Source organism: Aspergillus glaucus (genome assembly GCF_001890805.1).
Source record: "Aspergillus glaucus CBS 516.65 unplaced genomic scaffold ASPGLscaffold_23, whole genome shotgun sequence".
NCBI lineage: Eukaryota > Fungi > Ascomycota > Eurotiomycetes > Eurotiales > Aspergillaceae > Aspergillus > Aspergillus glaucus.
In genome coordinates this window covers 21,506-41,312 of record NW_019170475.1, presented here as the reverse complement: position 1 = coordinate 41,312, position 19,807 = coordinate 21,506, and the positions used below count along the sequence as shown (strand labels likewise).

General features: G+C 48.4%; 7 protein-coding genes across 7 annotated transcripts; 4 read left to right on the top strand and 3 right to left on the bottom strand.

Moving 5' to 3' along the window:
• Positions 1–2,329: 2,329 nt before the first annotated feature.
• Positions 2,330–3,452, bottom strand: ASPGLDRAFT_134645 (NmrA/HSCARG family protein; the record flags this gene model as incomplete). Its single annotated transcript, XM_022541313.1, has 3 exons — positions 2,330–2,925; positions 2,982–3,135; positions 3,201–3,452. 3 exons carry the CDS (start codon positions 3,450–3,452, stop codon positions 2,330–2,332), a joined length of 1,002 nt encoding a protein of 333 aa, XP_022397167.1.
• Positions 3,453–4,053: 601 nt separating this feature from the next.
• ASPGLDRAFT_69278 (non-ribosomal peptide synthetase) lies at positions 4,054–7,131 on the top strand (the record flags this gene model as incomplete). The annotated part of the gene is made up of 1 exon (XM_022549348.1): positions 4,054–7,131. One exon carries the CDS (start codon positions 4,054–4,056, stop codon positions 7,129–7,131), a length of 3,078 nt encoding a protein of 1,025 aa, XP_022397166.1.
• Positions 7,132–7,507: 376 nt separating this feature from the next.
• On the top strand, positions 7,508–8,972 carry ASPGLDRAFT_51295 (putative mitochondrial phosphate transporter Pic2). Its single transcript, XM_022547500.1, has 5 exons — positions 7,508–7,825; positions 7,883–7,888; positions 7,946–8,596; positions 8,649–8,772; positions 8,822–8,972. The coding sequence occupies exons 1-5, from the start codon at positions 7,732–7,734 to the stop codon at positions 8,871–8,873; spliced, it is 927 nt and encodes a 308-aa protein (XP_022397165.1). The 5' UTR covers positions 7,508–7,731; the 3' UTR covers positions 8,874–8,972.
• Positions 8,973–9,511: 539 nt separating this feature from the next.
• On the bottom strand, positions 9,512–11,922 carry ASPGLDRAFT_156783 (uncharacterized protein). Its single transcript, XM_022542381.1, has 6 exons — positions 11,445–11,922; positions 10,981–11,395; positions 10,388–10,927; positions 10,205–10,330; positions 10,009–10,148; positions 9,512–9,944 (listed from the first exon to the last, which is right to left on the bottom strand). The coding sequence occupies exons 1-6, from the start codon at positions 11,833–11,835 to the stop codon at positions 9,811–9,813; spliced, it is 1,746 nt and encodes a 581-aa protein (XP_022397164.1). The 5' UTR covers positions 11,836–11,922; the 3' UTR covers positions 9,512–9,810.
• Positions 11,923–12,383: 461 nt separating this feature from the next.
• ASPGLDRAFT_76858 (glycoside hydrolase family 18 protein) lies at positions 12,384–16,857 on the top strand (the record flags this gene model as incomplete). The annotated part of the gene is made up of 13 exons (XM_022549866.1): positions 12,384–12,419; positions 12,825–12,971; positions 13,026–13,221; positions 13,280–13,329; positions 13,387–13,643; positions 13,703–13,826; positions 13,889–14,962; positions 15,015–15,165; positions 15,241–15,278; positions 15,330–15,622; positions 15,673–15,932; positions 15,984–16,073; positions 16,129–16,857. 13 exons carry the CDS (start codon positions 12,384–12,386, stop codon positions 16,674–16,676), a joined length of 3,264 nt encoding a protein of 1,087 aa, XP_022397163.1. The 3' UTR covers positions 16,677–16,857.
• A 156-nt stretch (positions 16,858–17,013) lies between these two features.
• ASPGLDRAFT_69274 (uncharacterized protein) lies at positions 17,014–18,519 on the top strand (the record flags this gene model as incomplete). Its single annotated transcript, XM_022549347.1, has 1 exon — positions 17,014–18,519. The coding sequence occupies one exon, from the start codon at positions 17,014–17,016 to the stop codon at positions 18,517–18,519; it is 1,506 nt and encodes a 501-aa protein (XP_022397162.1).
• Positions 18,520–18,887: 368 nt separating this feature from the next.
• ASPGLDRAFT_92881 (uncharacterized protein) lies at positions 18,888–19,085 on the bottom strand (the record flags this gene model as incomplete). Its single annotated transcript, XM_022550527.1, has 1 exon — positions 18,888–19,085. A coding segment is annotated over one exon (198 nt), but the record flags the coding sequence as incomplete, so codon positions are not given.
• Positions 19,086–19,807: the final 722 nt, after the last annotated feature.

The window sequence follows — 19,807 nt, the reverse complement described above, 5'->3', positions numbered from 1 at the left end:
TGACATGGATGTGTAATGTTTATAGACAATTAAAACATTGTATTAGCACTATCAATAAATCCAAATTCCTCCCTATACCAGTTCTTGCACTCCCCATTTATCCTTCAAGATAGAAGGATCTCACTCACCCTCTAACTTACCCTAAAGGCGCTTAAATATTACCTTAAACACAAAGTTAGCGTATTGTCTTTCAGTGATCCACCGCTACCGAAAAGAGACCGATAAGCAGCGAAAAGGAGAAATCTGAGCCATCTGCTGTGGAAGATCATGTACAGGACATAATCACAGAGCTTTGCAAGATACCTGCTGCTTGAGACAAATTCCACTTGGGTGATGGAGTCCAGTTTGACAACCATACCAACAGCCTTGATTCACAAACAAACCAACCATCAAGATCCAACTCTTCCAGGCCTGGTCAGTTTTACATACACCGCATTAACAACAGCACTAGCACTCTTCTCACCACAGTCAAGTACAAGCCACCCCACAAGCCACCTGTTGAGAGTCTTTGCGACAGACTAAAGTCTATAGATTTCTGGGAAAAGGTGGCCAAGATCCGTAATGTCCCCACTACTGAGTACTGAGAAGGAGAATTCAAAAAGGCTCACAGGCTCTGTGATCACCCAGTAGTACCATGTGATGATACAAGAAGGATTAGAGTATTCATATGTGATCAATGGGTTTACATTGGTCCTTTTGTAAGTCCCCTATAAGGACCCAGGTACCCTGTGTTACCATCTCTGTGAACTAAACTTAGAAGTGAATCCAGAAAATGACTGTGATGGTCAACGACTAACGACCAACTGCTGGTAATGGCAAACGCTGCCAACAGGGCAATATGAGCAAACGACAAGCGATAGCTCCATCACACGTGATCGCACGATGGGTAGATAGTTTTCCTTTGTCTTGCCAGACGGCTTCCTTTCTTCTTCTTTTTCTCTCCAGATTTGATATTCTCGTTGATGGCTGTACTAGTTTAGATAGGAATATCATTTCGTCAATATCTACTAGTCCGAGCCCATGACAGTATCAAGATATACTCCTTTTCTGCCAACAAGTTGAATGAGGATAATGCTAGGTACAGGTTCTATGTGATAAAAAGTCAGTTAAAAGTCCAGTTCTCCTGGCAGATAGGATCAGGGGACTGTCATGGGCTCGGAATAGTAGATATTAACGATCTGAATTCCTATCTAAACTATTGTAGCCAACGACGAGAATATCGAATCTGGGGAAGAAGAAGAAAAGGAAATCAATCTGGGCGATGAACGGTCTTTATAGGCATTTGTGTGTGCTGCGGCTTAAGCCCTTGTTTGCCCATATTGCTTGTATGGCGTCGTTTGACATGTTGGTGCTGTTTGTCTGGCGTTGAACCGTCACAAGGACTATGGCTATGCAGCCAGCATCCTTTTACTATGGCCAATGCATATATGCATTATGCACTTTATATTCTCTTTGTCTCTTTGAACTTTTTTTCATAATGACTTTCCTTTAGTTAGTAGTTAGCTAGATGATGTCACGGCCACTCATCTAGGGTGCATTCCAGAGAGATAACCGCTGCGTCAGGAGCAAAAGACTAGGATACTAAGCCGACAGGCTTAGTACTGCGCTCACTTATATAGTTAGGTGGTTCATGCCGTTACAGATGATGGCCGCCAGATTGTTTATAAATAGGCCTTACAATCAACAGTTTTCTCAATTAAAGTTCTTCCTCTATTCCCTCCGAATAGTGCCTATGGCATCCCACCGAGCATCGTAGTTGACATTTATTGAACACCTCAGCTTGAAGAAACCAGATGAATAAGAACTGATTGGGAAGGAAGCAGGCACAGAGAAAAACAAGAAAGGGATGAAAGCACACATTACTTGTATGACTACAACCATGTAACTATAATAGATAGCTTGTTTTAACTACTAGTTACAGTGCATTGGGAGGGAGGGTGTTGGAGAACCTCAGGCTCCAAGATGTCCTGCTCTGATTGGCGGTGCTAGCAAGCCCACACTGATTATGCCAATAGAGTGAGACCTCTCCTCTGACCTCTATCACCATCATCATCGCATACACAGCTATGAATACAACAGTATCGACTAGCATGTTTCTCACAGCCATAGCCTGACCTGCACATGTGACTATTCAGATGGGGAATTGAATCCGCCAATCCGGTGTGTATAGGCATGCATATGTAGTTACATAAAGCGTGGATTGGAATGGCGACGGTAACGACTGTATTGTCTAACGTTGATCAACAGCTTCAGCCTGCTTCACTATGTTCCACGAAGTACAGAACACAACATAGTACAGAGTTACTCTGTTCCACTACTACCAGCACAATCACACCAGCGCAAATCTCGTCGCAAACCACTCCTTCACCGAAACCAACTCCTGCTGCTCCGCAGGTCGTCCCAACGCCACCGCCGTGGCACGTTTCAGCTCCCTCGCCGTCTCCTTCTCGGTAGGTTCCGAGAAATACCAACCACCGGTCTCCTGCGCGAAACCAAACATGAGCTTGACGTCCTCCAGCTCCGGAATGTCGTGCGTGTCAAACGCCTCCCACGTCGGAAGGACTGGCTCGAAACGTGACTTGCGTCCCGTGGCGGCCTCGAAGCTTTCAACGAGGTATTGGAAGCTTCCTGGGTCGCTGACTCCGTGGACGAAGCGGTTGTTCCATTTCTCCGGGGCGAGGAAGATGCCGTGAATAATATCGCCGAAGTCTTCGGTGACGCTAAGCCAGGGGACGTTTTCTTCGCCGCCCCATTTGGGGGTGCGGAAGGCTAGGATGCCCTCGCTATTGGGGAAATGAGGGAATCCGCCGAAGACAGGGGCGACTTCCTTGGCTAGGAAGTTCTCGAGGAACCATCCTGCGCCGATGGGAACGACGCTCTGGAAGGAGCCCAGCTGCTTGGCATATTGCTCAATTTGATACTTCGCTATACTAGGTTTAGTATATATTAAAAGGCTTCTGTTGATTAAGAAAAAAACTTACAGTTCATAGCCTTCATGTTCACCTTTCCATTAGTCAACTCCGTGCAGTTAGGCCCAGAGCTGAAGACAAGATGCTGAACACCAGCCGCAGCAGCCGCATCGATAATCGACTTGCCCAGATCGAACTCGTTAGGTCCGTCTGGGTTTGTCAAACCCTTTTTCCAGTCGTCATTTCTCGCCTTATCAATGAAGATAACGCATAAGGTAATAAATAGCATACCTTGTCATCCGAGTTAAGGTTCACAAACGCCCCCCATGACCCTTGGAGCGCAGCTAGAATCTCATCGCTGTTGAAGCCGTCGGCTCGGACCACCTCAGCTCCCAAGGTGGTCAATTTCTGACTAGCCTCGGAGTTAGGGTTTCGAGTGATTGCACGGACTTTAAACTCCGCGTTCTGGAGTAGAGATCGAGCAACCGATCCTCCTTGGTTGCCGGTAGCTCCGATAACAGTGATAATCTTTGCAGCACTCATTGCGACGGTTGTAGTTGGAATTGTATGTTTCTAGACTGTAAAGTCGACAACTCAACCGAGCAAGATCCAGCCCAGTTAAATAGAAGATAATGTCCAGCATTAACGCTTCGATAGAAGCAAGTGCCCTAAAGCCCCGCCATTCACCCCATTTTGAGCCCTTCCAGGCCTTGCAGCTGTCAATCATATGATAGCGCAGTGAAACGCAGACATGTAACAGTTCGAGAGCCCTTGTCAGAAGTACAGCATGGAATGGGTAAATTCAAAAGAGGGCTTCGTCTCGGTTACATCCGAATAGCCCGAGAAGGATCGGGCTGTTGGGCTTTCCTGGTTTGGCATTTCCATGCATCACCCACGTATTAAATTCGGAAGATAGCTTGGATTCCGGGCTGATTTCAAATAAGCCCTACCTGCTGGATTGCGCAATAGTCGGCCTCTTTCCCCAGACTTACCGGCATTTACAAGAGGCTGTAAGCAATAGAGCTTCATATTATACCGCGATCTATCCAAGTGGGATTGTCGCGTACATTGACCAGATCATCTTCTTCCTGCACCTTTTGAAACCATGTCACTATCCGCCTTCAATACTTCGATCTCCAGACGAATGACGTCTGAAGCGTTACCCAACGCGGAGGAGTATGATTCGGCCGTGAGCCGGGACGAAGGGCTCGCTCAGATCTTCCGTTCCCAAGTCCTTCAGAGTCCTTCGTCAGTGGCAGTCGTCGACGGAGAGATCACCCTAACTTATGAAGAGTTGCATTCAAGAGCCGCCACGCTCGCTCGGGAGCTTCGATATAGAACGTCCACATTGGAAGAGCCGGTGGGAATTATTGTGCAGCATGGATTTGCAGACATCGTGGCCCAGATTGCCATCCTCTATGCCGGTGGGAGTTGTGTCCCTATGGATCCAACGTTACCGGATCTCCAAATTCAAATTCGATTGCAGAAACTGCAAACGAGATACATATTAGTCGACAAGGCCAATGCCCAGCGAAGCCTCCCGTTTCAACAGCTAGTCATTGACGACTGGTTCACGCTGCCAGACAAAACATTGTCGGTTTGGAATACAGATCTTCTCGTCACGACCGACCTCGAACACAGGACTCACATAATTCATACTTCCGGTACGACAAGCGAGCCAAAGGCAGTTCAAATAGCGGCCCGTTCCATCCTACAGGTGGTATTCCACGCACCCTTCGAGCCTGTCCTACCGACAGATACAGTCGCCCATGTCAACAACTCCAGTTTCGACGTCTCCCTCTTTGATATCTGGGCACCACTGTTGCGTGGAGCTAGCATTGTGGTTCTGAAAAAGAATGTTTTGCTAGATTTACCGGTCATGGCGGCCCACATTGATCGCTTCAATATCACCGTCATGGCCACAACCACTGCAATTCTGAACCTAGCAGCATCAACATACCCCAAAGCTTTCTCAAAACTGCGAATTTGCTTCATTGGTGGAGAAGCGGCCAACGCGACTGCAATCAAGACGATTCTGGCCGAGGGCCCGCCGGCTAACCTCATCAACGCATACGGTCCGACAGAATGTTGCATTTTCTGCTTGGCTCATCGAGTCACCATGGATGACGCCCAGGCAGGAAAGGTCAGTATCGGAAAACCAATTGGCCGCACTCTCGCATACATCTGTGATGAATCTGGCGAGTTGGTCCCAGTTGGGGAGGAAGGTGAATTGTTGATTGGTGGCGCGGGAGTGTCGCCGGGATACATAAACCAACCAGACAAGAATGCAGCCTCCTTTGTCAGTAATAAACATGGACGGTTGTACCGAACAGGTGATATTGTCCGGCGAAGGGTGACAGACGACCAGATTGACTACGTAGGGCGCCGTGATCATCAAGTTAAAATTCGTGGTTTCCGGATTGAACTTGATGCAGTTGAAGCGGCAATGTTGAAGACGGGTCAATTTTCACAGGTTGTCGCGTTAAAGGTCGATGCAGTACCCGGCGAAGCAGCAGGGTCGGTATTGATTGCCTTTGCAACGCTGGCCCCAGGGTCCAAACATCACGCAGTGTTTAATGCTGTCGATTCGTTGAAAGCCGTTTTGCCAGACTACATGATTCCCAGTATTGAAATTATTCCACAAATTCCTCTCGACAACCATGCTAAGGTAGCCCGAAAACGTCTCCCGCAGTTGTATCAAGATCGTTGGACCGAGCGACACATCAACGGCAAAGATGAGAAATCTGGGGACAACTATCAGCGACTCGCTCGCTTATGGTCATATATCCTTGGTCTTCCAGTGTCTGCCAAAGATTATGATGCAGACTTTTTCCTTCTCGGAGCCACCTCACTACAGGCGGCCTTCCTTATCAACCAGATACGCCGCACTTTCGATGCGGAAGTTTCGCTTTTGACCTTGTACGATAATTCCAGCCTTGCGAAGCTGATTGCTGCCATTGAAGAAAGCCAGGGTGGTACCACTCGAACAGTATCCTTTGAGCAGGATGTATGGCTGGAGGATAGCAATATGGCAGACGGATTTGGCCCGCTACCAGGCCCTGTGGTCGACTGGCAACACAAGACTGAAGGACGTGTCTTTTTGACAGGTGGCACGGGTTTCGTTGGTGCATTCTTTCTGGCTGACCTTTTGCATTTGCAAAATGTGCGCCAGATTGGCTGTCTGGTACGGGCTGCAGACCCAACAACTGGCTTGAAGCGTCTTCAACGCGCGCTAACCAAGTATAATTTGTGGGAGGATTGGTTTGTGCACAAGTTGCTGCCAATATGCGGTACCCTCGAGGACGAGAACTTGGGTCTGGGATCGCTGGAATGCTTCGAGAAGTTTGCAAACTGGACCAGCGTTATCTTCCATCTGGGAGCACGAGTCAATTACACGCAGCCATATTCTCTCCATCGCCCGGCCAATGTGGTGGGAACAGCGAATATACTTCGTCTCGCATTTACTGGCCGAACAAAGGCATTGCACTATGTCTCCAGTATATCCTGCTTCGGGCCGACGGGGTTCATAAATGGAGTCCAAAGTGTCACGGAAGACGAATCGTTGTTAAAGCACCTCAATGCCCTCCCATATGACCATGGATACGCGCAAAGTCAATGGGTTGTGGAGAACATGCTGCAGAGACTCATCAAGCGTAACTATCCCATCGCCGTCTACCGACCAGGGTTCATCACCGGACACACTCAGACCGGCGCCTGCAACCCAGATGACTTCTTCAGTCGTCTGGTCCATGCGTGTGCCGAATTAGGAAGCTATCCATTGCTTCCAAATCAGCGCAAAGAATTCGTCCCTGTTGACTATGTCAACGCCGTCATCTTGCATATAGCCTCGCTACCTGCCGATTCTGGCTTGTGCCATGCGTATCACATTGTTCCTCCGAATCGCGCCGCTTCAATCGACATGAATGACTCGATGGAGCTTGCCAGTTCATCGAATTCCGCTGACGCTGGTGGGAAAGGCATTCCTTATCGAGAATGGATTGAGATTTTGATGGAGAAGTCTCCAGAGCGACTGCGCCCTTTGCAGCCCATGCTGACCGAGAAGGTGCATCAGGGACTCACGCGGTGGGAGCTCTACGAGAATATGCCATTATATGAGACCAGCAACACGAATAGAGCTCTGAAGAGTTACCCTGGAGAGCTTCAGTTTCCAATCTTGGATGGCGAGCTGATGCAGAAGTATCTCTCTTATCTCCAGTCTTGAGATGTTGACTGGAGGTGGTTGAAACGGGATGGAGCGGAGAGTAAAAGACACAAAAGTTATGCCGATTTATGTCTGTCTGAGTAACAGATACAACTTTAATGAGAGATTATCATTTCGTTTCTCTTCATTTATCCCAAGTTGTTCTAAGAACCGATCCTCTCACGGCAGATATGCCGGCACCCACAGGACCGGATACCGGCTGATTGACTAAGACAGAATCATAAATCAAGCACAAAAAGATCCCTCGGCACCTTCTATCCGTCCTTTAGGAGTACTCCGGCATGTCGGATATAATGACGTCATGGATATAGATACTCTCTCGCGCAACAAAACAAGCTTCTCGAGATAACGATAATCCCGGCATTGATGAGACAAACAATAACACATACAAATAATCAGCAGTGTGCATAACTCCAATTGAGCGCCTTTGATCGGACCCCGATACAGGGATATTACCTTATCAAGTACTATCGTGTCGTTGCACAGTGGAGCGCATTGCATCTCTGACGACATCCGAATCCGGTTCCTTTCTTCAGCTTGCGTATATAAGAAGTCAGCGCTGCGATTTGCATTCCATCGCACATATTTCAGAGAAGAACCATGGCAACACAGCAAGACCGGAAGCTTCCTTTTGGAAAAATTGAGCCCAACTCGGCTAAATACTTTTGGAGTTGCGCATTAGGAGGGGTGGTTGGTAAGTATTCTCTCCCCCAAGTGGATTAACCCAAGGCTAACGGATGTTCGCGATAAGCTTGTGGTAGGTTGCGCCCGTCGATTGTTATCGTATCGTTTATATTAAACCCGTGATGTATAGGACCGACTCACACGGCCGTCACTCCGCTCGATCTGGTAAAATGTCGTCGCCAGGTTGATGCCAGTATCTACAAATCCAACATCTCCGCATGGCGTACAATCTACGCCAAAGAAGGATTGCGCGGTGTCATCTTCGGTTGGTCCCCGACATTCGTCGGATATTCCTTCCAAGGTGCCGGCAAATACGGATTCTATGAATACTTCAAGTACCTGTACGGAGACAACCTCTTCCCCAACACGAACCGCACCCTCGTACACCTGGGCGCCAGTGCCTCGGCCGAGTTCTTCGCCGATATGGCTCTTTGTCCCTGGGAGGCGATAAAAGTGCGCATGCAGACCACGTTACCACCGTACGCCCAGAACCTGCGCGAGGGATGGAGCAAGCTGGTCGCTAAGGAAGGAATGGGTGGGTTGTACAAGGGATTATATCCGCTGTGGGCGCGACAGATCCCCTACACCATGACCAAGTTTGCGACATTTGAGGAGACGGTGAATCGGATCTATAAGTCATTGGGTAAGGAGAAGGAGAACTGCAGTGGACTGCAGCAGACGGGTATTAGTTTCGCAGGTGGTTATATCGCTGGTATCTTCTGTGCCGTTATCAGTCATCCGGCCGATGTGATGGTCAGCAAGTTGAATGCGGATCGGAAGGGTGAGCAATTCTCCTCTTTGTTTTTATGCTGAATGATGGCTAATCTGATAAGCTGGCGAATCTGCAATGACTGCGGTTTCGCGAATTTACGGAAGCATCGGGTTCCCTGGTCTGTGGAATGGTCTGACAGTCCGTATCCTGATGCTGGGAACTTTGACCGGCTTCCAGTGGTTGATGTAAGTTGCCCTGATTCTGCCTGGCAAGTAATACGCTAACACAGCACAGCTATGATTCGTTCAAGGTCTTCCTTGGTCTCCCGACAACCGGTGGTCATTAGATCCTTTCCTGGATCATTTCAGTTGGTTTGGTTCTGTTTGTGTCTAGATACGATTGATGAGTACCCAATACCATTACTTCCTTGTATCTCTGCAAGTCCATCTTAAATTTTCCCATGAAATGCCCTGGCCCTCACTAGGCAAATATGAATCAGACGAATCAAGGCCAGGGGCATCTCGTGCTCTGCACGGGATTTGCAACAATGAAAAACATGACATACATTGCAACCGATAACATCACCCGATTTTGGATAGCCTAAAGCTTGTAGTCACTATCTCTGGGGTAAGTACACTGTGCCGCAATCACTGTAGAGCTCGGATAAAATGCCATTACAACAATCAACTCAAGGCAAATGACTCTGAGATCAGTGCATAGATCCTAGACCTCGCCCTCACCCGCGGGTAACCCGCGGGTCATCAAACAAATCAAACATTACTATATTAGGTTAGATCACCATTTTTATGCATACAAATCAGGTAAAGCGTGGGAATTTTATGAAATTTTGTGAAATTTTGTGAAAATAAGGGTCTATAAGGGTCTGTGAGGGTCACCCGCACGAGACTCGGAGAGGGTTGAGGGTCCAAAGTAGGGACCCTCTTGAGGGTCTGGGCGAGGTCTAATAGATCCTGCGGAATATTTGTACAGAAACACTAAACCAATCGATTTCATCACATCGGTCTACTTCATCGGCAAATCAGTGGATGCTAATCCTTCTGCTAATTCGCACATTTGCCTTGTCCATGCCCAGTTTTACTTTGTCCGCCCTTGCCAAGGTGCTCTCGCATTACCAATCAATCCTCGGTTATAGCGCTGTAATAAAAGATAAATCCAATAAGTGCAATGCAGTAAGAAAGCCTTAAGCCACAATTGGAATGACATTCATCGTCCTCCGCATCTTAGACTCACTGGGTTTGCAGCTCTGTAGAGCTACTCAATTTCTATGTAGAGACGCCCACACAGTATGCGTAGTTCGGCCAGAGCCCAGAGCAGTCGCCATTTAGGGCAGGATTCCACTTGTAAAGTTCGTCGATTGTGATTCCAGCATTGTCAGCCATGTCGGCGCAGTAGATGCCTGGAGGCGAGAAAAAGAAGTATCAGCTATGAGTGGATGAGTCGGGTACTAAGAGGATGCTTACCATCTTTCTGCATTACCCAACTGTTGCAATTTCCCGCAATGCCGGATTGAGTAGGGCCTGGGGGAGCACCGCTCGATGTGGGTGTTGACGAGGCGGGTGTGGAGCTAGGTGCTGTCATAGAGCCCCCTTTGACGCAGTAACTAGAGAAGAAGATGTAAACAATGAGCTGAGAAGAGGACTGGTGCACTCTACTTACGCGGCGTCAAGCAGAAGATTAGAGCAGATTGAGTTAATCTGAGGGTTCCAAGCTTGCAATTCGCCGAAGGAGACTCCATAGATGGCCTCGAGTTTTGCGCAATTGTCGCCTTCTTCAACGGTATGCCTAAAGGATCTGTGTTAGTAATAACTGAAATCATGGTTTGTTGGATCCAAAACGCACCAGGAGTAGCATTTGGAAGTCGATCCAGTGGGAGTTGGACCCGGTGCTGTGATGTAGGTCGATGTGGTCATGTTCGAACCTGTTGTAGCATTCCAATTCTGCATGGGAAAGACACAGTACTCAATACCAGGCGACAAAAAGGAGCACCCCTTACCGGCTGATGGATTGATGGCCAAAAAGAGATCAACACTGATTGAGTACTTGAGCGAGATCTGCTCACAGGTGTCTCCAGCAGAGACCTTGTGGTATTTTCCACACTTGTCAGTGGTCCCGCCGGCAGTAGTACTGTCAGGAGAGACTGTCGCTGTGGCGTATTGGTTTGTCTTGGTAGCAGTCGCCCCTGCAATGGTTGTGGGTGTGTACTGCGTCCCAGAGGGACCAATACAAATATTGCTGCTAATGATGAGGTTCGAGCATGCGCTGTTCAGTGTGGGATTGTATTTGAGCAGGTCTGTCACTGAGATTCGCTGGGAGGATGCAATGGAGGAGCAGGTGTCACCATCCTGTACTTTGTAGACATTACATTTCCTGGGAAGACACCTAAGCGAGGCTCTTGTCAGCACATGGGACTATATTTCTCAGTTATTACATACAAGACCTGGTCCACGAGCAGGTTCGTCCCGTCTGGAAATATGTCGTTCAGGATCTTCAACATTCCAGTGGAGACTCCTTGGGCCTCGGCAATGGCTTGGGCATTGTCGCCCGACTTCACAGTGTAGTAGTTGTCTGATAAACAAGTAGCATTGTCCGGATTGGAGTGATCAACACCGGGAATAGATGTCATGTTGGTCGCTGGGGGTTGCACCTCAGTGGGCAGTGCGCCTGTGCCACAAGTCTTCTGAATCTCAGCCCAATCAACGGCAAGTTTCGCATCGTAGTTGGAGTAGGCTGTATCCTGCATTTGCTTAATCAGAGCAAGAAGACAAGTAGAGCACAAGCGGTCTTTTGAGAGCGAGGTCAATGGCATGTCAGCGTCTCCCAGAGACTCCTGAATGTCCCCAATCTCATCTGTATTATCATGTTATCAATAGTTCCGGACTGAGATTGCAATACTTACTGGTGCAATATTCTCCACTAGTCTCATCTTTCAGACAGGTGCGATTGTAGGTGGCCCAGATAATATCGCCTACCCAGAAGGCTGGGATGCCATCCCATGGCTGGGGATCATTTGCACACGCTTTATGGACACTATCATGGTATTCTGATAGTGATGAGCCACATGAAGCAGCACATAGTGCATCCTGTAATGTGTTGTTGCCAACAGGCCCATAGTAGTCGATCGCGGCCAAAGATTGCAGATATGGGTCGCAATTCAGTGCGCCCTTAAGCGCCTCAGTGCAGCCATTAGACAAGGTTGCTGTTGAATTGAGGCCGTACTTGTAGATCTGGATCTCTGCTGCCACGGGAGCAGCTACCAAGGCCACAAATCTCAGTAGAGACGACTTCATTGGCTTCTACCAGGTATACAACAAGATGAACAAGAGAAGGTGGTTGGAGCGACGCCGAGATCGGCCTTTCAATCCCAAGAAGAAATCTAGTAGTAAGCCTTTGAATCCCACTGATGAACATCCTTCTATGTCAGCTGTTAAGTATAACGTCTCGGCGCGAGTCTGTAATGGAGGATTTTGAAGTTCCTGGCATGTCGGAGTACTACCTGCATTTCCCCGAAATGAACTCGGACCCACCGGAAACTAAAACTAAAGTCGACTCCATTAGTTAACTATACAGACTAAAAGAGGTGATGTAACAATACGAGCCTTTTAGCTGCATTGGAAGAGAGCCTAAAAGGTCCCTGCCAAGAATAATGTCTCAGAAAACATAAATCAAATGCACAGGGTACCACTGCTTGTCACTACCCATCAAATTTTTATGAAGTGTGCATGGGCAGAATTTTTTACTCAAAATGTCAATCACCTGAGACTTTTGCTAGCTAGACTCAATCAGGTTAAGGCAAGTCATATGTAATGCTCAAACGATTCTGGCATAGCATCTTAATATGTCGAATCAGACAGGATTAATGAAGCGGGCCTTCGTATAACAAAATTAAACCCCAAAATTTAGGGTCCAGGGCTTGGATTCCTTCCGGACAACATGACTTTGTTTTATCCACTTGGAAAATTTCGCTCAGTCATTGTGACCAGATCTAGAACTGCTTGGACTTGACCAAAATGGTTGCCCTGTATTAGGTGGATTCTAACATACCGGAAATGACCGATCAAAGTTCCATATTCGTTCACCTGAAGCAGTAGCAAACATTGATAAGAGTCAAAAGACTGGCAAGGTTGAATGATGTGATATATCAATCAAGCAACTGCACCTGGGCAGACTGGCTCAGCAAACCCTCTGATCAGTTTCACTCTTTCTTTCCTCCATTATGGACATATATTCACTCTTTTGCTTACTTTTTACTTTCTTTGTGAGTATATCTGTTGCACAGGACTACACATGCAGCGCCTCCAAGCCCTGCGAGATAGGATGCTGTTCTAGCACTGGAGTCTGTGGCTATGGTCCTGATTTTTGCGGGGAAACTTGCATCTCCAATTGTGATCGCAAAGCCGAATGTAACCCAGGATGGGGTACCAAGGTGAGCTCATAGATGCTGTAAGGCTATTCTGTGTGCTTAGCTCACTAGAAATAGTGGTCAAAAGCCGACAAGTGCCCGCTGAATGTGTGCTGCTCCGAGTTTGGCTTCTGTGGTACCACAGAGGAGTTTTGTGGCAACAAAACTGTCACAGCTCCAAGCTGTGATGGTGGCTCTAGCTCGTCCAAAAGAACCATCGGTTACTATGAATCTTGGAGTCTCAGTCGCAACTGTGATAGAGTATATCCTGAAGGTAGGGTCCCATTATTTTCTTCATGCAGAGAGAATGACCGTACTAACCTCCCTCAAAGCTATTCCTATTGGATCCTATACACATCTAAACTTCGCATTTGCCTTTATTGTAATGTTATCATTGAAGACCTGTCTCATTGAATGCCATCACTAACAATGTATGTAGGATCCATTGACCTTCAAGGTGGCGCCCATGAATGAGGGTGACCCAGAGCTCTATAAGCGCTTCACAGGACTGAAAAGCCTCTACCCGGACCTACAAACTTGGATATCCATTGGAGGCTGGAGCATGAATGATGCAGATCAGCCAACAGCCACCACCTTTTCTGACCTGGCGGCGTCAAAATCTGCACAGAAGAAGTTTTTTGCTTCCCTTCTTTCTTTCATGGAAACCTACAATTTTGACGGTGTGGATCTTGACTGGTATGCTATTCTCCCTGTCACCATTATAACTGGTTTGTCTGCTAATCTACATCACACAGGGAGTACCCTGTCGCCGAGGAACGCTCGGGCAGAGAAGAAGACTTTGATAACTTCACCTCCCTTTTGCAGAATCTACGAGACCATTTGAGTTCAAGCGGGAAAAAATATGGATTAACCATCACAGTACGGAGCCCCATTCAAATACGCATGAAGGCGTAACTAAGCCATGTGTTGTTTTGTTACAGGTTCCTACCTCTTACTGGTACCTCCGGCATTTTGATATTGCAAACATGGAGAAGATTGTTGACTGGTTTAATATCATGTCATATGACCTTCACGGCACCTGGGATAATGACAACCAGTGGACAGGGCCCTATGTTCGGGCTCACACCAACCTGACTGAGATCAACACCTCGCTCGAGCTATTGTGGCGGAATGACATCGATCCAGAGAAAGTTGTCTTGGGTCTTGGTTTCTATGGTCGATCATTTACTCTTCAGGATCCTGGCTGTAAGAAGCCTGGCTGTATCTTCTCTGCTGGAGGAAATGCTGGTGACTGCACAGGCTCAGTGGGAACTTTATCCTATGCAGAAATTGAGAAGGTAATAGAGAATGGAGCTGAGGTGGAGCTTGATCACAAAGCAGCAGTGAATTTGGTCACATGGGGTGGAGACCAATGGGTCAGCTACGATGATAGCGAGACATTGAAGCTCAAATTGGACTACGCTAACGACCATTGCCTGGGAGGCACCATGGTGTGGGCGACTTCCCAGGATGATTCCAAGGGAACAGCCTCTGCGGCACTTTCCAAACTCACTGGCCGCTCTGCACTTGCGCTGTCGGCTCGCTCTACGTCCACCACAGATCAAGTCCAGTCGTGTCGGCTGGGAGAGTGTGGGAAAAAATGCCCCAGCGGTCTCAAGCCTGTTCAACGAAGTGATGGGAAGAACAAGGGCAACACAGGAACCAATACAGGATGCCCAGACGGTGAAAATCGGTTGTACTGCTGCCCGCCAGACAACATGCCAACGTGTCGGTGGCGGGGAACTGCCCCATTCTGTAAAGGCAAGTGTCATGATGGTGAGGTTGAAGTGTCCAGCAGTATGAGCGGTACGGGTGCTTCCTGTTGGACAGGTCATAAAGTCCTGTGCTGTGAGCAGACAGCTGCCAACAAAGCAGTTTCTGAATGCAAATGGACTGGAAGTGCGCCGAGCTGCGCCGGGCTTGGTGGCAAGGCCTCTTGTCCAGATAGCCAGAAGAGACTCACATACTCGAATTATGGGGCCGGAGGCGAACAGCCATGCTTCACAGGGAGCAAGGTAGGTGCACGTTCTGCTAGGTGGAGCCCAAGAAGCTGACAGACGTCTTCAGTCTTTATGCTGTGACCAACCTCCCCCGTATGAGAACTGCGATTGGTATTACCATGGCGGTAAGATCTTGGGCCAGATACCCTTCAAGTGTACCGGCACTTGTCCTGCAGGAAAGGCATCGATTGCCACTGATCCAACGGGATGCTTAACAGGTTCGTTTTCCCTCTGTGTGGTCTGCAACCATAACTCATATTCTGGTGCCTCTGGTTAATCCATGTCCCTTTCAGGATACGGTTCTTTCTGCTGTGACTCCCCTGCAACAACGGTAAGTGCAAGAGAGGAGATATATGAACAGTGGCTGACAGATTTCCCACAGAATGACCCTTGGGTTTCTGATTTCTCCAAGCGACTGGAGGGTTTTGCCAAGAATCCCACATGCGGGAAGAACGATAGGCTGAACGCCAAGCGTGAAGAGAAGAACGTTCAGCTGTCCAAGAGACATGATCTCAGCAAATCGGATTGGTCTGATCTGTTGATGCAGATTACAGCCCTTGCAGCGGGCACAGCCCGGACTTATCAAATGACGTTAATGGCACAAGAATACAATACCTCCTACGCTGCTGACATTGGGCTCGATCTGGATCAGATCGCCGAATATCATGCCGACTGGTAGGTGCAACCTTTCTCTGGCAACAAAAACACTCTCTAACATCCAATAGGCCCAACACGGACTCTGTTGCTCTGACGCAAAGCTTGATGTGCTTGGGGAAGAAGGCCTCTGATACGGTCGATGACTACCAGGAAGCTCGATCAGAAGTCTGTATCAATCGGTGTCCGTCGGCAAGCACGAAGCGCCGAAGTGTGAAGGGTTTTTCTTCTTCGCCGCCATCGACCAACATCTCCAACCACCTGGGGGCTCGACGAATTGACCTACTTGATGATCCACAGCCCGGTGGAGGTGGGTACATGCCAACTTGGAGTAAGTTTACCCACCCCCTCATTTCCCCATCCTTCGACTGACTGGTTGTAGCGTACATGATCCAGGCCATCATGGATGGTGAGTTCAAGTTGCTGTACGAGCAGCTGATATACACAAACCGTGGAGAGCAGATCCTTGAGAGTAAATATATACCCAATTTAACACAGCTTATTGCACGAGCGCTCATTGTCTTTAGTTGCTTGGGAACTTCCTAGTGGTCGCGACGGTGACAGCTATCGAGAAAGCAGTGACGATCAATATGTGGTATTCCACTTTCACTTCGATCATCTTGTAGATTTCGAAGGTACCGACTACGCTGGGATCTATGCAATGGTCGCGTTCCATGGCCAACGGCGAGGACGCATGCGTATAGATGGCAATGATCACACCAATGCCAACGCACGGGCTCGTCTGATTGAATGTGATCCTGATGACGAAGGAGACGAAAACACGCTATATTGGTACCCAGGAGATAATTCAATTGATGCGGAGAGTCAATGGGGACAGTGGCTGACTGATTTTGGCGTCTGGTTGCATCAACAAGATCTTATCACTGCGCGAACATTCACCGGCTCACGCCGTGGGCAGTTGAGCACCTACCAGGATGAAAACAGTTTCTGCCCTGAACGCCGGCTATTTGACTGGAACGGATATCATCAGAGTCGACAGTTCACCCCAGGAGGCGAATCTGAGGGGGAGCGGACTGATGATGAAGATGACCAAAATGATAATGATGGCGTGTAAGCTATCTTCAGAGTTGCAGTTGGTCATTATTCGAGATGCTTCTGCATGAGGGTTCAAGCCGGTGATTCTACCAAGTACCTAGCCAAGCGTTTTATTGAAATTAGTGACAGAACAAAAATATACAAATTATGTAAGGGCAGTATCCTGCTCTGTGTATTAGGCATGATAACAGCAAAATGCGAGAATTAAGAGCTCAGGTCAGGCACCTGGCTAGTTACTACTATCAGGGTGCGACGGCCGTCTTGGTATCACGTGGCCCGCCATGAAATATATATATAAGCAGTCACCCCTCCGAGCAACACGCGAAGATTTCTTTTACTCCTTTCTCCACACCAACATGGCCTATCAACTCACCGAAGATGACTTGGATGTCGATAGGGAGTGGGACTCGGCACCAGTCCGGGCTGCGCGCAATCCCAACCCCACCGTTCTGGAGGCTCTCATGGCCTACTATCAAGAAGGGCACAGTCGCTGGAATCAGCTCTCAGAAAAAGAACGACAGGTCTTACAGTACTATGGACCCAATGAAGGTGTGTCAGGGGCATTGTGGGGTACTTATGAGTCTCCCCTGACTGCAGCCATCCGAGCAAAGTCACCACATAATGTGAACCTCCTTCTAGCATCGGGCGCAGATTGCAATGGGATCTCAGCCAATGACCTTTCTGACTACTCTGTTCGATTTATTCGTGGCCGTGACGCCAGCATTGATGTCTCCAGCTTTGGTGGCTGTCCCCCAAGGGCAGAACTCCTTGCGACTGCAAAGGCCAAAGGCATTGAGAGCCAAATGGCACCGCTGACCTCAGCCGAACTGGATGAGCGCCGGGTTGGATTCCCCCGTTTCTGGACAGAGCCAAATGTACCTGGTCAACGATTGCGCATGGACACTGCACTGACTTCCCTTGAAGTTGCAGCGCAGTGTGGTTGTGAAGAATTATTTGACATTCTGCACACTGCGGGTGCTGAAGATTCTTCATGGCGAGCATCCACAGAGGCCCAAGAGGACAGCCTGCTCGAAATCCCCAGTGGGGCCTCATTGTCCGCATTGTCAGTCTCATCGCCAGTGCACCAGGCCATTGCCTCTGGCCACCGATCAATGTTGAACAAGCTCTTCAACACCTACAATTACTGTCCAAATTATCGTCCCCTGGTGGCGCCCACGGTGGCCCTTCCACCGCTTTCTTTTGCCATTGCCCGATGCGACGTGGCCAAGCCAGGTATTCGAGAATGCATCGGTGATCTATTTGCACATCCACGCCTTTCACCCCACTTGCGCACACCTGTGTTTGATATACATCCGCTGCACTTTGCCACAGCGAGGCACGACCCTGATTTCCTGGCTTGGATCGCAGCCTCCATCCCAGATGGCCATGCCACGGCTGGGCAGACATCCCTGGGCCATACATTGCTCCATGTGGCGGCACTTCCTCTGACCGGCAACCATGCAGCAATGAGCAGACCGGCAGTTGAGCGCAGCATCCACTGCGCCCGCACACTAGATTCCAAATGGCGGCAGCACTTCAAGCCCAGTCCGCGGCACTTGAAATATCCTAGGGGCTCAAAGTTGCCTTATGGTATGCGGGGAAATCCCTTCAAAGAAATATTCATGACGGAGGCCGAACAGGCTGCTCAGCTGGCTACTATCAAGCTGCTCCTGGGGTGGGGCGGGCTCGATGTCCGAACGCAGGATAATGATGGAAACACCGCGTTACATTACTTGGCGGCGACTTTGAATGTCGGTTCTGAGACTGTAAAAGTATTGCGAGCAATGGATGGTGGCGAGGAAGTCTGGCAGAGCTCAAGAAACTGGTGTGGCCTGACGCCAAAGCAGTTGATGGAGGAATGATAGGTGCATACAACAGCTCAGTAGCGGGGATAATCATCTGCATTAAGTATTTAGTGTGATATTGGAAGGTTTGCCATTGTTAGAGATCGTTTAACAGCCTCCCACTCCCTCCTCATGTCATGATTTTTTCAGGGAAACAAGGAGCTTTCAGAGCACTGGGTGCTCTGAGTCAACCAAGGCGCGGTACTCGTATCAGGAAGCTGGAGAGGAGATAGAAGTTCATTACAGTTACAGCCTCTATCAACTTGTGTTCCAAAGCGCCAGCTCATCAGACAGAGACACAATACCTGAGCGATAGCCGTTGCTGGCTGCAGAAAACTCTGATCATCTTCTGGGTTCACTTCTAAATTCGGTTCGCAGAGATGGTAATACAGAGTGCCTGGGTCGTCACAGGGGACCCGCAGAAGGATCAATGCAAGTCCATTAGTCACATATGAATATTCAAGTCCTTCCTGGATCATCACATGGTACTCTTGGGCGATCACCGACCCAATGATCCTTTCAGCTTTCTCGTCCTCGGTATTAGGGACACCATGAGCCTTGACCACTTGTTCCCAGAAGTCCATGGATTTAAGACCTCTGTAAGTATCAGTAGTCGGGTAGCTACTACATGTCTAATTGGATTGCGCGAACAGAGAACCTTTGTCAATTACCTTGATGGGGAGAACGCCATGTTTGAAAACCATGCCACCCAAGAGATCAAGCGCATTAAGGATCAGGAGGACCTTATCTGCTACACCTCCGCTATCCCGGCCATTTCTTTAATAACAATCCAACCAATTCAAATACCAAAATCCTCTACCATAGCCGTCCCACTGCAGCTATGGTGGCACCCCATCTACTAGAGTTGCATTCGGCGCGGATTGGCGTGGATTAAGCCGCAAAAGCCGCACTAGAGCCCAAGTAGGAAAGTACTAGGCCATATATGGCTAGTCTCCCTGCTTAATCACCACTCAGTATCACCCTTACGATCGCATGCTCAGCTTGTATATTGATATTTCAAGCCATCTATATAGTAAATATATACATATCGATATCTATATGGAGGGTGGGTGGTGGTTTGGGTAGAATGTCGACGGAGATATATAGATATATATTTCGGCTTCATACATCACGCATACATACAGTCGATTTTTAGTTTTTAGTGAATAACTCCCCAACGAGGGGGCCTATGGGACTCATATATTGAATATGGATATATCTATATATGCTCTATATGCCTATATAAATATATTTTAGATATTTCGATGCTTTGCTGCTTAATAAGCCAAATGGATGACTGCGGATT